Genomic DNA, 15737 nt, shown 5'->3' with positions numbered 1-15737 from the left:
TTTGGCTGCTCCCAGTCTCCCATGGACATGGTAAATAGTCTGACTCTGCTTCCCCTCTCCGGTTTTGACTGAAAAAATAGGAAACCAGTTCTGGGAAGAGCTGGAATGAGAGAAAAGCAGGTTTAGACTCAGCACACGGGGCCAGCTTGGCAGGAGGACGTGGCACCCTTGCACCATCTCCTGGGGAGCCTGTGAGATGTTAAGGTCAGACCATGTGCAGGTCCTTTGCAGACCCCATCTGTGCCTGCTCCCGGTGTGGGATCCACTCGGGCAGAACCACTCCTTGCACTTTGCCAGCAAAAGGAGCTTGAACTGGGTTTATCCCTAACAAGGATCCTACCTAGAGAGAAGCATTCGGAGGAGAGCTGTTGTGTGCATGAGAGGGAAACACCTTCACCAGAGAACCAACCCAGCCTTCTGGCCACCTCTGTCATTACAACTGCTAGCAGCTAAATACTCACCTCTCTCGTGAGCACCAGAAACCACATGGAGGGTTATTAAATCTGAAGATTTAAGCTAACACATGAGGAAGCATTCTCCTCTAATCAATTCAGTAGGACAGCGGTGCATTTTTCTGGCTGGTTTCCCCCGAAAGCAAGCCATGTGTGATCCCTGTGCAGCCACAGGTGTGTCCATCCATCCCAATAACTCCTGAACCTCATATGGCTGATTTCAATCACTTCTGACAGAGGTAAAAGGCTCAAGATAATTAAACTCCCATAAATGTCATGGAAACAGGCAGCTTAGTAAGAGAAATGCATCGTGCAAGTTCATTGTCTGAGGGAGGCTATGGAATGAGTTCACATATGGTGAGCTATAGGCATGCACAATAAAAACACATCACTTTAATGTTCCTACTATAAGAAAAGTTAAAGCAACCACAAAACAAATTAGAAGGAATCTAGACTTGACTAATCTCAAAGCATCTCCGAGATTCCCAATTCCCGCAGGAACTGGAGAAAGATGAGCCGAAGCACCACAAAATAAGCGGTTCTTGTTGCTTTTCTGCCTATGCACAGGAAACACCCTCTTCTCCTCAACTTTCCAGACCCAAGAAGAATGGAGGAGGAACCCAAGTGTGCCCAGGTCTCAGCTAGGCAGCTCCCTGAGGAACATCATGGACACAGCAGAGCCCAGAGGTTTGGGTGCTACCTGCCATCAGGGGGTGGCCACGGTCAGGCTGTCCCTGCCACCCAGGCAACCTCAGATGAGCCTTTACTTAAGGACAGTGGCTTATCCATCTGCCCAACAGACTTGTAATTGCCACTGTCTCTCCAGCAAACACCCTGGGATCAAACCCTTGGAGTTATTTTTTCCCCTCTATGACCACAGAGCAGCTTGTCACTCTGTGATTTCTGCTTCAAACTCCTCATTTGGTAACTTGAAATCAGCATTTACATCACACTGCACACAAATTACAGTGCTGATCCCTAAAAATAGAGCCCCCACAATCACCACGTACTCTGCTGTCACCGTTTTACATCTAACCCAAATACAACTTTTATAGCATGGTCACTGTTAGGCTTTTTTGCCCCTCCCAATCACAAATGCTTCTCCCAGGAACCGTGTAAATCCATAGGACAGCATTGAAAGGAATGCCTTAAAAACTGCCCCAGAACTGCACTGCTGAGCTCCCAGGTAACAGAAGCACCCACCATCTGTTCACAATATTGATACCACCAGCTGAGGGTGACCTCACAGCAACAGAATTCAAACCCAAAGCTATCAGATATAGATCCAGAACTTAAACACGGTTTTCTTTTCTCCTTTCAGTTGTCTGTTCCAAGGAGTTTGCCAAGGAATGAGTGGAGCCCCACGGCAGAAGTTTTTCAAGCAGCTCCTTCCAGTCGCTTTCCAATAGGAGCTGATTTGGCTCAGGCCTATTCACACGGTGTGGTTTCGGTCCCTAATTGAAGCATCAAGTCAGATTACGCTGCTGAGCCCCTGCAAGCAGCAAATCAGACTGTCCAAGAAAATCTCTTGATACTCGCTCAGGGAAGTTTGCTTCCATGGATGTGCTGAAGCAGGACAATTCAGGAGGCACCTGGGAACGGGCTTTGCAACTGTCACCTGCTCGTGATAGCCAGGGGAAGAAGTTCTCTCGCAAGGATAAAGTCAGGGAACAGTGTGACAAGGTGGTGCTGCCCCTGACAACCATCCCAAGTGCCCAGTATGCCAATGGGGCTCAGCCCCCACCAACCAGTGATGCCGGACAGGCTGGGGAGGTACCAGAACCAGGCAGTGTTCGGCTTCAAATCAGTGGTTGCAGTGAAAGGCAATGAAGCATTTTCCCCTCCTCTGCACGCACACCCTATGTGCTGCTCCTGCAGCCTGCACCCACACCACCACCCTCCAGCAGGGTGCTAAGTGGAGCCCTGAGGCCAGGGTGTGGGGACCAGCACAGCTCGGCACTGCCCCACGGGCAGCATCCCACAGAACTCACATGCAGTTCCATAGCCTGCACTTGTGGGAGGCATTTCCATAAAGGGAGGAGAGCGTCAGCCTGACCTTCCACTGTCCAACATGGAAATTCAAAGGAAGAAAAGCAAACAAAACAACAAACATGAAAGCCCAGCCCAGGCCTCTCAGAAATGAATAGGACAAGATGAATGGATGCCATTGTCTATCATGATCTGCCAGGCCTTGAACCATCAGTTAATAACTGAGCGGGACTGAGGAGAGGATGGAACAATGAGCGGCTTCTGCACTGCTTTTCTGAAGCATCAGGGTCCTGCGCTCCATAGAACAGCCTCAAAAAAGTGATTTTCTCCATTTTCCTCATTGCATTAATTAGGAATCCCTGGAATAAGCCCAGCTCCCCTTGACCTCCACGGTTCTTTGAGCACCAGGCAGCCCAGTTATCCTGCACCAGTGCCACCACTCTCCAGGTCCTAGCTGTCACCCCATTGCATCGGGGCCCAGTGCCCCTGGCCCCATAGCCTGGCTCACGTCTGAGGCTCTCCTCTGGGCAGTGCCATGTTATCCCAGCTCCATTCCTCACATGAAATGAGGAAATCACAGCGTTTTCCTTGGAGAGGAGATACAGCCTGGAAGGAGCGTGCAATCTCCATGTAAACCCAAATTAGAGCCTGCAAGGCTGCCAAAAGCTGCCCAGCCTTTGCATTCCTTCTTGTGGTCATGCAGACCTGACCACATACTCAATGTCCCTATTTTCTTTACCATTTCATTTAGTGCTGCATTTCCCCCCTCCAGCTTCATCTCCTGATGTCACCGCCTTACCAAGGGCTGATCGCACCGTTCCAAGTTCCCTCTCTCCCTCCAAATCAAATAATCCACTAATAACCGAGCTGAAGGGCTGACTTTTCCCCTATAGAAGTTATTTCTCGATGACATATGTGTGAACCAGAAGGGATAGTTTAAAAACAGATTCCCCCTCATTACAAGCTGTGGCACGGCACGGCACAGCGCAGCGCTGCTCTTTTGTGTCTTCCCCCTCGGCGCGGAGCGATGCCGGTTCCTGGCTCCGGTTTCACGTTGATTTATTTCCCTTTCATCTATGGAAAATTAGGAACGAGATCAGCTTCTGCTGGCTGCGCCGCCCACACCAGGAGGGATACGCCAGCGTACCGTAAGGGGGACTCTCACAGTGGAAAATATGTAGTGAAGTGAAGCTCTTGGCTGAAGTTGCACAGTTGCAAACTCGCTGTTGGAGCCGCGCTGAGCCAAAGTGGAGGCAGTTGCTCGGTTTTTACTCGGCCCTGTGTAAACAGGGTCCTAGTGTCTGCCTGGGAGGTGCTGGTCCCAACGAGTCAGGAAGATCGGGGCTTTGTTCCCACCGTGGCTATGATGGAGGTGGGCGATGCGAAGGGAAAATGATGGCCTCGGGAAGGTGAAGTCTCAAGAGAGACTTGAGGAGGCTTGGTACAGAAAAGGAGGTGGGGGCGGGAAAGAAATCCAGTGCAAGGTCTGCATCAGACATCCAGCCATAACCATCTATGAGGGCCAAACAACAGCCAGCATTTCACAGCTCCATCAGACAATTCACACCACCGCTACAAGGGCAGGAGGAGCAGCCAGGGAGGCCCCACATTGCTGCTCTGTGGATTCCCCTTCCTCGCTCCCTAAACACTTCCCAAACTCCAGTGTGAAACCCCAGGTGAGCCCTCAGACAGCTCCAAAGCCCATGGCTCCTTTTGGAAAGCCTCAGCCTCCCCCAGTCTGGGCTCACTTCCATCACTGAAGAGTGGCTCTTTGCTTCCAGCAGCACTTCAGGGCTTCCTGCTCCCACCCCACAACAGCTGGAGCTCTTCTGAGCACCCAGGTACCTAAAAGCCCCCCAACCCCTTCCTTTTACTCCATAGTTTTTTCCCCTCAAAGCTGAATTCTGCTGCAAGCTGAGCTGCCCTTTCCTCAGCCCCATGGACAGGCTTCCCCCCCAACTGCTACAGCCCCAAGATCCACCCCGAGGTTTTGTCCTCAGCCCATCACACCGAGGTGGCTCAGGATCAAGGGGTTTGTGTGCACAGAGGCTTTTAATCATGACTTGGAATGTTTCCTGCCCCAGGAGGTAAATACAGAATCCAGGTTTTATGGATTAAAGGGAATGGGGGGAAAACGGACCTGGCTGCCAAAGCTATCTCAGGATAGAAGCGGGATTACGTGCTTCGCCGTGGGGATTTCTGCTGACACATTCACCATTCAACTTAACACCCATTTCTGGTTGGGAAAGAATTCTCCTGCCTTTGGCCGGCGACAATCACCAAACCGTGGAGCGAGACACGTGCTGGGACCACCCCAGCAGGGAGCTTTCCTGCAGGTTCCTATGGCTGTTTCCCACCAGCGCTGCACATTTGGCCAGCGCTGCTCAGGAAGGAGCTGACATTTGGCCATAACACCTCTTGTCCGCACACATTCTCCCTCCTCCTGCAGGAAGCTGGACCGTCTCCTTTGTCAACGCTCACACACCTCTCACTCCATGCTCCAAAGTATTTGTGCACTTATATTTCAAAGCTGCACAGCTGGCTCTTGTATCCCTGCAAGAGAACCTCTGTGCAGCATCGCCCACCTCAAACTCCGCATTCAGTCTCATGTTTAACACAGCCCCCCGTGCAGCTCCCGCAGCTAAGCTAACTGGGCTCTTTCCTCCCCAGGAAGGGAGCCGGGTCTGTACATCCTATGGCCTGAGGAGCAGATCTGAAGTTCAGCCCAGAAATGTGGTTACCTGAACAGGACTCATTGCGGAGCCGGAACGGGCGCAGTGGGAGCGCCATGGGCAGTAGCTCAGCGTCACAGCTCAGGCTCTGGAATGCCGAGCAGCAAAGCAGGAAGAGGATAAATACAATTTGCAGATAAATTTGCCTCCGCCGGGCATCAAAGCTTCAGGAAACCCTCGCTGTGTCTGCAGACATTCCAGAGCAGAGAACACTGCACAAAAGTAATATTCACCACGAATTCTCTCATCTCCCCACACATTTCGCTTCAGTGGCCAAAGCACTGTTTGTTCAAGCAGACTTGACCTCCTGAACCACAGCCAGTATGTGGCTACGTGTGGAGAACAATGAGCCCACGGTTAGAGACTTTTTTCCGTGTTCTTGGAGGGAATAGCAAACACACAGACACACACCCCAACACACAGACCCCATCCAACATTCTGCACAACTCATTAGGAATACCCTCTTCCAGCCCCCATCCCCAGGGCGATGTATTTATGTGCACATATCCATTCGCTCACGCTCGGCTCTGTCACAGTGAGGAGTACACCTGCACGCTGGGGATGTCTGGAGCGGGCCAGGATTTTCCTCTGGGCTTTGGCACGCAGCCCAGACTGCCTCAAAAATAAAGTGAAATAAAACGGCAAGGCCTCCCCATGCGAACGGAACATGTGTTTCATTTGTTCGGGCCTCAGTGACGAGGGAATGGGTTGAACACGAAGTCAGCTGGGAGGCTCCTACGTTAGGATGGTCTCTTCTATGCTGGCTTCACTCTGTCCTCGCTGCAACAAGAGGCTGCCTGCATAAAACCCTAGCTTAGAGAGAGGACAGACTTCACGCCATGTCCTGTAAAAGCAGGACAAAAGCAACAAAGACCTAAACTCCGAGGAAGCAAGGACACGAGCCGCCCTCACTGCAGAGCTCAGCGCTCACCATCCTCTTCCTCTCCCACGACTTCGGCTCAGCCAAGCCTGTACTTCCTACAGCAGTTTGCTGTAACAATGCAAATCAATCAATGTTTTGGGCACAGAGAGGGTTTTTCCTCTAGCCACAGATTTCTGTTCCAGAAATTCACTCTAATGCACACAAGACTGATCCGTGTGTCACCTCCCACATGGAACAACATTCCCGAATTAGCAGGGAAGAGGAAACACGCACTGATTTGGGCCGGTGGCACACTATTGCTCACTGCTCTCAATAACCCCTTTCTCATACTGCGTAGTGATGCTGCCAGTAAAGTTCAGCTGGAAACTGCTCCCCAGCAGCATGAGTGTTTGGCTTTTCCCCCATGCTCGAGCTGAGGACAATCATCTTTCCCTAACATTTGAGAGCAGCATTTGGTCTGCTCTTCAGGGCCTTCCCAACGTGCTCAGGGCCCCCTTGCACTGCCCTTACCCTCCCGAAGCCCTGTCCTGCTGCCTGCAGACATCCATGTCCACAAGGCCACCTTAAACCCTGGCATTGTGTCACGGGAGAGGAGCAGGTTTCCAGCATTACATCAGCCTGTCTGGACTCAGCACTCAGCCTGCTGCACCTCAGAGTTTCCACGGAAGAAACCAAGCCCCCTCCTCCCACTGTTCAAGGGGGGAAGCAAACTACCAACGAAGCCATCAGCTGCGAGAGTAATGCCACCAGAGCTAAGAGCATCCATCATGTGTAACGAGCCTGCCTGGGTTGCTGCCTGCCAGCATTTAACTGCAAAGCTCTGCCAGGTGAGTGTCAGGAACAACCAGACAGAACTCTATCCCTCAAACCCCATAATTCCTGTGGTGATGGAAATGGTTTTGAGGGATAAGCTCTGCCTTCCAGAGACCGCTCAGTTTTCCTTGTTAGCAGTTTTAACTGATTACCCCACTCTGCAGGAGGGATCCCACAGCAGGGAAAGTTGTGCAACAGCCCGCCTGTCCTCTCCATGCTGTGGCCCAGGACAGCAGTGATGGAAAGCCCTGAAGGTATCACTTAGCATCCCTCCCCGCTGGCAGCTCCCACCCAGCCTCTTTGCCTGTGTCCTCTAAATGGCAAAAGCTCATTCAAACCAATTATCCTGCAGGAGTCTCCCAAAGCAAGGCAACCATCAGGCTCCAAACTGCCTCTTTGAGTCATGGCACATCCCTGCTCTTGTGACCACAGGCAGAGAAAAGCCAGTACTTCCTCAACCATGTCCTTCACCAGCCATTCAGAGGGTTAATCCTGGATTTTGAGGGCTGCTCAGTGCCCCATATCCTCAGCATTCACCCTGCTTTGCTGACAGAATCAGGAGGAGGGATCCCTCAACAAGAAATCACCCTGGGTTGGATGCCTTTTCCCATCTGAAGCACTGATTAAAAAGCCCTTGTAATGACACTGAAAGGGCTGATGTTTAACTTGGCCATATTAGAAGATAAATGATGCACCGCCTAACTTAAACATCAATAAAAGCTCTTTCTGGTCTGCTGGAACAGGAAAGCACATCTCCCTGCACACTGTACACCATCAGAGGTCTGAAGGCATTTGCTAGCAGCAAACTGCAATGATTATCCACACATGCCAATGCAGAGTTTCTTTTCCAGTTTATGAAATGGAATTTACCACTGAACCAAAAAAAAACCCCTAAAATCAAAATAGAGACTATTGAATATGTGTATTTTGTAATCGTGACTAATAAGGCTACATCATTACAGGCAACCCTGACCCAGCCACAATGCTTGACTGCAGTCCAGATGGCTCAACTGCCAATTACCCAGCAAACCTAAATGAAAACCAAGAGTTTGAGCAGTGCATGCAAACAATCCATCTGATGGCCGAACCCAGCCTCCCACTTGCCTTGCTGGCACCTGACAGCTCGAGGTCAGATGAAACAGCATCGGTTCAGGCTGGAAACGACAGCACCTGAAGCACACATGAACTTTTACAAGCTGGTTTGCAGTTCTCATTCTGGATGTGGTCCTGCCCCTCCCTCGGTACAGACACTGCTAAAACCAGACGATGTCCCTGGGCACCTGTGTAAGATGATGCCGTGTGCAAGGCTTTGCCAGCTGAAGCTGAATATCACGTTTGGGTTTTGATTAGACTGACTGCACTGCTTGGACTCTGGCACAAAACCCTCACAATTAATTGCAAACCCATCCAGAGTTATAATCTTCAGTGATTGGAGACATTTTCTAGGCAGCATTGCTCTTCTGGAAGAGCCTCATTCTGTGATTTAATCCATATGTCTCCAATGCACCATTTTGCTTAAGAGAATCCCTTTGAAAAAACAAAAGCAGAAGAAATGACGAGAAAACCAGCAACTAAATGGAGAATTATTGGGAGACTGGGGAAAGCTGCAGACATCTTCAGTAACGAGCCCTCATGCTGGCTCAAGACATTTGATTTTCCATCACCTCACACTATGGTATATGCTGCTGGTGTAAAACATCCACTCTTTGCACTCCCTTAAAGCCTCTACAGCGAAAGAGGTGAAATCAGATTTGGCAGGGCCAAGAGGGCCAGCAGCCAGCCCTGAACTGGCTCCTTCCAGCAGGCTGCGAGGCAGGAAGAACACAGAGCATGTATCTGCAGCGCATCTTGGTGGAGACATTCACATTAGCAAAGAGCCTTAATCATAAAGAAGTGCTTTTTGAAGGATAACAAAAGCTTGATAAACAGGAATGGCAGAGAGCTGTGCAAGGCAAGCCAGGGTCTGGATGGCAATGAGACGTGGATTCAAACCCGAGGCTCTTGCAGTGCATTTGCCCTCATGAGCTGAGTTATCACCAATCTGTCTTCCCCCAAAGCCCACTGCACTGGCAGCATCACTATCACTGCCCTCCTGCAGTAGACAGAGGCTGTTTGACATATTAACAGCAAACCTGCAAAAGGAAGCTCCTAAATGTCTCCATCCTTAAACACTAAAACAATACTGTTAAGATGCACATATACGTATAGGAACCTGTTTTAATTGGTACACCTTTTGCTAAGGCAAAAAAGATCTGATTTTTTAACCTCAGAGCAAAACAACACAGAGAAACTTTAATAAGAGCACTTTCCAGAGCTGGAAATGCTACAGCCAAGAGCATGGGAAGGGAGGGAGAAACCTCTGATGATGGTGAAATGAAATCTGGGACTATCAACCCCAGTGATAATTGGTTTTTAAGTGTAAACAAGGCAGAAGATGAAAAGAGAGTTGGCATTTCAACCCGAGAGCAACACAGCACCTGAACGGCCCCAATGTCTCTGCTGAGAGCACTGTAGCATCTATTCTGCTTTGTCTTGTTGCGCCTTGAAACACTGAGCAGCCCTAAGAGCACCTCTGGCGCCTTGCCTGGGCTTTCTGGCTCACCTCAGCACAAATCTCTTTCCCTTCAGTCCCAATGTCTTGATTTCACCAGTGGTCTTCAGGCACACAAAGGAGGAGAGAAAATGAAAAGCACCATCCTTTCAGCACCGCCCGGATCCAGCAGCGCAGCGGATCTCAGCCCGGGATGGGCTCTGGCACGAGCTGACAGCAAACCCTCCATCAGCCCCTCGCCTTCCACTGCACTGGCAGAGCCGGGTCTGCAGGTGTCCTCACCCCCCTCTCACTCTGCACCTTCTTAGGTAGGATCAGAGGAACGCTCCTGGTTTTACAGTACCACCCGGACCAACGAGACACCCCTGTGGTACCCAGGTGGGCAAGGGAGACCAGAGGAGCCAACAGCAAAAGACATAAACCTGAGAAAGCAACATACACGCGCACTGAGCTTCTCCACTTATGGGAAAACCAAGTTCATCTACCCCAGACACTACTGCAAACCAGTGTTACTTCCAGAGGGCCGAAACACCAGGCTCCTTGTGGGACAATCATGCAAAACGTTACCAAATGCACCAAAAACCATTGACATCAGATGTACCCACTTGTTGCCAGGGTATTGTCATCAGTGTTACAACGCCAGCGCCCACACCCCACGTTAATGATGCCAACACTAGCTCTGCCAGCCGGGTGCTGTGCAGTGCTTTTAGCAGCCTCACACAACAGTCTCTTCCTGACAGATCAGAGAACAAACTGGGATATCACAGAAGCGCAGGTCCGCAGAACAATGCTGAGCCACGCACTGCTGCAGAATCCCAACTTCTTCCTATGGGATTACACGAGATGCTTCAGAACACCACGGCAAAGGGGTTAAGTTCACCTCATCCAGGCCCAGGACAGGAACTTTTACCCCACAGATGCTGGGCAGCACTTCCCATGCACAGAGCTCTTCCAGCTGCGTGTGACGTGATCTCTGGTTGCTGCTGTAAACCAGCCACTGCTGGGGCTGAAGCGCAGCTCCAGCGACCTTCCTGAGCCAGGGCCTGAGCTTCGCTTCAACCCACATCTGCTCAACCAGTACAACAGGCTCAGCGCAGGGCCAGCTGAGCTGCTTTTCCATCACACCACCACGGCAAGGGGCAGGCTGGACAAGCCGACCCAGGGGAGGCGCCGTCCGCGCCGGTGTTCAAAGGGGTAAAGCTGCACACTGTTATGGCTAAACACAAACTGCGCCAGGCTTCGGGTGGGGGTGGGAGAGAGATGGGATCGGAGCCACATTGCTTGCTCTGAGAGAAGGAGGAAGGCTCAGGGAGGTAAGTGCTGTCTCCTGAACCCAGCAACAAGTTACACGTGGAGCAGAAGCGCCTCGGCATGAGCGTCTTCCGAGGATGCTCTCAAATTAAAGCCCACGAAGCACCCACATAGCCCGCAGCCAGGTTTGATGGTACAATGTGCAGCAGAGGTGTACGCCTAACAGCCAAGTAAACCCTGAACAGGGCAAAGCTTTGGCCTGACAGGGGCTCAGCTCACTCAGCTCTTGCTGCAGCACAGGCTCCCAGGGACCCATCAGTCCAAGCAGAGGCTGATGGGGCAGCCCTGGGATCAATACGCTGCTGCCAGAGAAGGACTCCCACTTCAGTTTGTTATCGCCACAAGAACTGGTGGGATCCTGCACAGAAAAGGGATTCCTGCAGGATATCACAGGCCTGGAGCGGGCAGCTCCTGCAGGGCATCACTGCCGAGTGGGGCCACATCACCAGGATGGCTTGGAAGAACTCCCTGGGTTTCAGGCAGAGGATGCTTTGCTTTCCGGGCAAGGGATTTTCCCAGACTTCATCCTCTCTGTTCCCACACCATGAGACCATGCTAGGCCGTGGTTTAAAAAACAAGCATGCCCAAAGAAACAGTTAAAGCCTCTAAAACCAAGATCATTCACATCCGACTTCCTCCTGTGCTGCTGTAGCCGCAGGAGTGCTGCCTGCTGCAGCCTGCAAGCAGAGGGAAAGTGTTTATGCTGCACCACGGGCTGTTTCTTTCCTCTTTCAGTCTGGCTGCAGAAAGCCCTTTGCAGTCTCACAACAGCATCCCCTCAGTCACAGCTGGAAGCCACCGCCACTTCCCAACCCCGGTGTGAGAGCCTGTCCTGACGTTTGTACCCTTGCGCTGAACAAGAGCTCAGCACAAAACCCCGCTTGTGCAGCCTGGCGGGCAGGCTGGGTCCCTCTCAAACCTCCGCAGCCGCACAGAGACCCACACAGCCCCAGCCGAGTGCTCGGTAATGGGAGGAAGTCGTTCTCCCACTGCTGGAGAAGCACTCTGGAACTCCTCTCACCTTCCCCAGTGGGCTCCTGCTGCAGCAGAGGACGAGTGAGGAAGTCCCCATCTGGGTGCTCAAGGGGCAAACACAGCAGAGCTGCTCCTCCTGCAGCCCCAGCTGGACCTGGAGCTTGCGGAGTGGCAGCTTCCAAACCAACGTGTGTTTTGGGGTGTTACTGGATTTCAGTCCTGGCCACGAGGAGATGAATGCCCACGACTTACACCTCCTGCTGATCCATGCAGCCCGGCCCAGTGCTGCCTTCCACCCCGCTCCCAGCAAACCGGGCTATGCTAACTTGCAGCAAAAGGGACGAACAGAAGAACTAGCCAAATCCATGGGTGCAGAAAGCCCTGGGGAGCATCACGTTAGCTGAGGTTTGCAGAGCAGTTGCCACCAGCACAAGCAGCAGCCTCATTTCATCATTCTGCACTCAGTCCAGAAATTATCAGCTTTCCAGGAATACATCACTGGACAGTGAACACCCATTTCCCATTGTTCTGAGCCATGATTTTCCCTACACAGTTTCTGCTTAGGCTTGCAGAAAGAAAGGAGGGACCAAAGGAAATTAAGTTGCTGAGTTATGAAGGAAATTAGGTTATAGTCCAGTGCCTTCATGGGACCTATTCATTACATCCAGTTTAAAGCTGCTGGTGTCTTGATTAGTGTGTGGATGCACTGAAAACCCTTTTTGTCTGGCGAGAGTGACAAAAGAAGAAAGGACAGATCCCGGGACTAGAGAGGGAGGTTATACACATGCTGTGTGGTACCAGAACATTTGCTATAGGACAGAGAAAATACTTGCTAATTGTCCACTTCTCAGCGGCCACCCCCCCGGGAAGGGCTGATGGGTGCTGGAAGAGCACTGACACCCATCACTCTGCATTCCCTGGCCTGGCAGAGGAATCAGCAGCCCAAAATCCAGGTAAGCTCTAAAACCCACCTGGGAACATCCCAGACCTCAGGGGCACTCCACTTAAAACACAGCATCCCGTGCAACCACTGATGGGTTTGGCCAAAGGTCCAACCTTTGCAACAGACGCTCCACTGCCCATTAAACCCAGCTCTTACTTCCCATTTGAATTGTTAACCTTCCCAGGGAACATCTATTAATTTAACAGAATTTAGAGCTTCAGCTCTAACTCTGTAACTGGGATTTTGGCAGCAACCTTCAGCCCATGCGTTCTTGCTGTGTTTACAGCAGACCAGCTCCCAGATGTTGGTACTGTTAAACAGACTGGAACTTTCCTCCTGAGTGACAGCAAAATGCAGACAAGAGCTGGCTTGGCTTCAGCTCCAATTATCCACTGCTAGGAGATGCGCCCCGTCCCTTTGCTGGGCTGGGGAGGCCCAGGAGATACAGCTCTCCCTCCACATAAATGCAATAAAACTAGGGAGATAGAGATCAATAGGTCTTGGTTTACACTCCAATGCACTGGCACTGATTTCAGGGAAGAAATCCTAGCTTGCAAGACAGATCAGAGACAAGATTCTCATACACATGAAAGGCTCACAAGTGCAGCAGAGCACTGAAGTCGAGACTGCTGGTGAAATGCATATATTAAACTAGTTGCTGAACTATGGGAAGAACTTCTGCCATATGTACCTTGGCTATAAATAATCCTCTATCTCTTTGCTTAAATGAGAGGAGCTCATGGTTAGCATTCCGCCCATCACGATGCTGGTTTGATTCTTGAAGGCAGTCGCTGTGTGGGAGGTGACAGGGCTGCCAGGCAAGCTGGTGAGGAGAGACCCCTTACGTCATGGTGCAAGAAACCAAGAACCGACGGACAATGCATGTGAAAAGAGCAAATTCCTACAGCCCCGGAGTGAACTGTGACTTGCAAAGGAGCTGCTTTCCCCAGCCTCCATTTACCACCCCTGCAACTCCACCTAAATCCTAACAGGGATGAAGGAAAACTTTCCCATGCTAAATGAGCTGAAGAGCTACAGAGACACAAAATCCCAGTGCAGGGGCTAGTCTGAGCCCCAGCAAGAGCATGAAGAGCAGAGGCGCTCACTCCAGCTGGACATCTGGCCCACTGTTTGCATCATTGCTACAGAAAGAACTTCCCTAGTTGAAACACAAGCTTACAAAGATATAAATGACATACAACAGTGTTCCATTACGCAAAACCACGATACAAGTTCCAAAACTGAGCTGCAAATACCCCATCAACCAGTCTCCAGCTCATCACCTCTGTGGAACATCTCCAGAGCTGTCCATTGGCATGACTTACCTCAAAGACTTCCTCATCCAATATCCTTGTTCCAAATACAATGATGCCATTGACGTCAATGATGGGATGGTCACTTCTGTCCAAGAACTTAGTTATCTTCTTTTTACAGTCCAAAATCAAGGTGACGTTTTTCTTCTGCACACTGATAGCTACTCTGTGCCACCTAGAAGAACAGCCCCCAGATGTGTTAAACAGAGCCCTGGGCTTTCAAGAACAAGCTAACAATGGTATAACAATGAAGCTTTCACGAAGTGGTGTTCTGCAAATCTTCATGCCAGCCACCATCTGCAGCCACATGAAAACCATCCCGGGGAGACCCTAAAGATTTCACTTGCAATAGAGGCTGACTGACAGATGATGCCGTTCACTTCTCATCCCTCCAGAACAGGTAGGAGCACACCAGTTCTGGCTTCAGAAAGAAGCAGAGGGGAAAACCCCACCAATAACTCCCTGGCTATTCCCCTTTTCCCCCCTCCTCACATCCTGCAAAAGACCCAGTCAGGTTTTCCAAGACAAACCGATTTCTTCAGGCTCTTTGCAACAGAAGTCACTGTTCCTGCCCCCGTAAGTGCCAGACAATTTGCACTGAGTGGTGTCTGTCACCTTGCAGGTGCAGTGTTGATTCACCAAAGGGCAAAGCTCAAGGTTAGGACACTTGGCAGTAGTCAGAGGTGCGTACATGCATTTAAACATACATGACTCCTAGAGTACACAACGTTCAACATGCTGGTATTCATATAGACAACGTACTTTTTCCTTCGTGCACAAAGTTTCACTTACTTGCCATCTGCTAGGTTAATGCCTCTAAAGAGAGGATAGTCTTCTGGGCCTGGCTTTCCTGTATGGTCTTCATACAGGAATACAGGAGATCTACCCAACTCCACACCAATTTGCTGGATCCCTTGCTCATTGTAAATTGAGATCAAGAAGGACTGACCTCCTTTCTTCGCTTTTACAGTGGTTAGAATGGAGAAGTCCTCTGGGAATGGGGAAGCTGGAGTGGAAAAGCAAAGAGGTTAGTCAGGTTTCTTTGAAGATTAAACCCTACCGAAGCAGTGCTGTTGCCTAATAACCCCTGGGGACACCTCTGGTTTATCTTTCCAGATGTGTGCAGATCAGCAGCCCGAAAAATATGGGGCAGCATCTTAGTTGCCAGGTGAAGATCAGGCTTCCCCCCCAAAGCCTGTTGGGATAAAGGATTGGGATGGGCTGCACCCCAAAGTAGATTGCACCAGCAAAACCAGTGTACAGCAGAGTCCCCCAAGGGCTACCTGTTCTAATGGCACATTAAAAAGCCAAGCACAGAATTGAGCATCTCTGAGCATCATTCATTTATGAGCAGAAAGCCGTTTTCCAGCCCTTGTTGCAATCTCTCACAGAGCCAAAAGCCACCCTATCTTTGAACTTGCAAGCAAAGGATGGCAAGGGATCTGCTGTTTTGGGATGAGACCATAGCGCCAGGAAACAGGGACTCTAAAAACCCTGCTGGTTTAAATCTGTGCTATTTGCACTTAACCTTTCCTTAGCATGTTCTAGAGCTTTTTAGGAGACAAGGCAAAGACTTTGTTTCACATATCATGAGGTCCCCAGATTAACAAGATGTCGGAGGGACAGAGGAAATGATGCAGCCCGGTGCCAGTTCAGCACACACAACACTGAAGGGGTTTATTTAAGGGAGCAGGGAAGTTGCATCAGGTTGTGTCTGCTGCAGATGAGAACGGTGTCTGTGCCTTCGGCTTTCAGGACCGGAGCAGACAGAAAGA

General features: G+C 50.6%; 1 protein-coding gene across 3 annotated transcripts in view; it reads right to left on the bottom strand.

Moving 5' to 3' along the window:
• COL5A1 (collagen type V alpha 1 chain) overlaps positions 1-15737 on the bottom strand; it is a 146942-nt gene that overhangs the window by 82693 nt on the left and 48512 nt on the right. For all 3 annotated transcript variants that reach the window (XM_061476915.1, XM_061476914.1, XM_061476913.1), the window contains 2 exons: positions 14755-14968; positions 13975-14137 (listed from right to left, as the gene is read on the bottom strand). In XM_061476915.1, coding sequence (XP_061332899.1) covers positions 13975-14137; positions 14755-14968 — 377 coding nt within the window. The remainder of the gene's footprint in view (positions 1-13974; positions 14138-14754; positions 14969-15737) is intronic.

This window comes from Pezoporus flaviventris, unplaced genomic scaffold, assembly GCF_033815535.1.
Source record: "Pezoporus flaviventris isolate CSIRO_AGI_PZ_B2104156 unplaced genomic scaffold, CSIRO_AGI_Pfla_v1 ptg000097l, whole genome shotgun sequence".
Lineage (NCBI taxonomy): Eukaryota > Metazoa > Chordata > Aves > Psittaciformes > Psittacidae > Pezoporus > Pezoporus flaviventris.
This window is presented reverse-complemented; position numbering and strand designations above follow the sequence as displayed.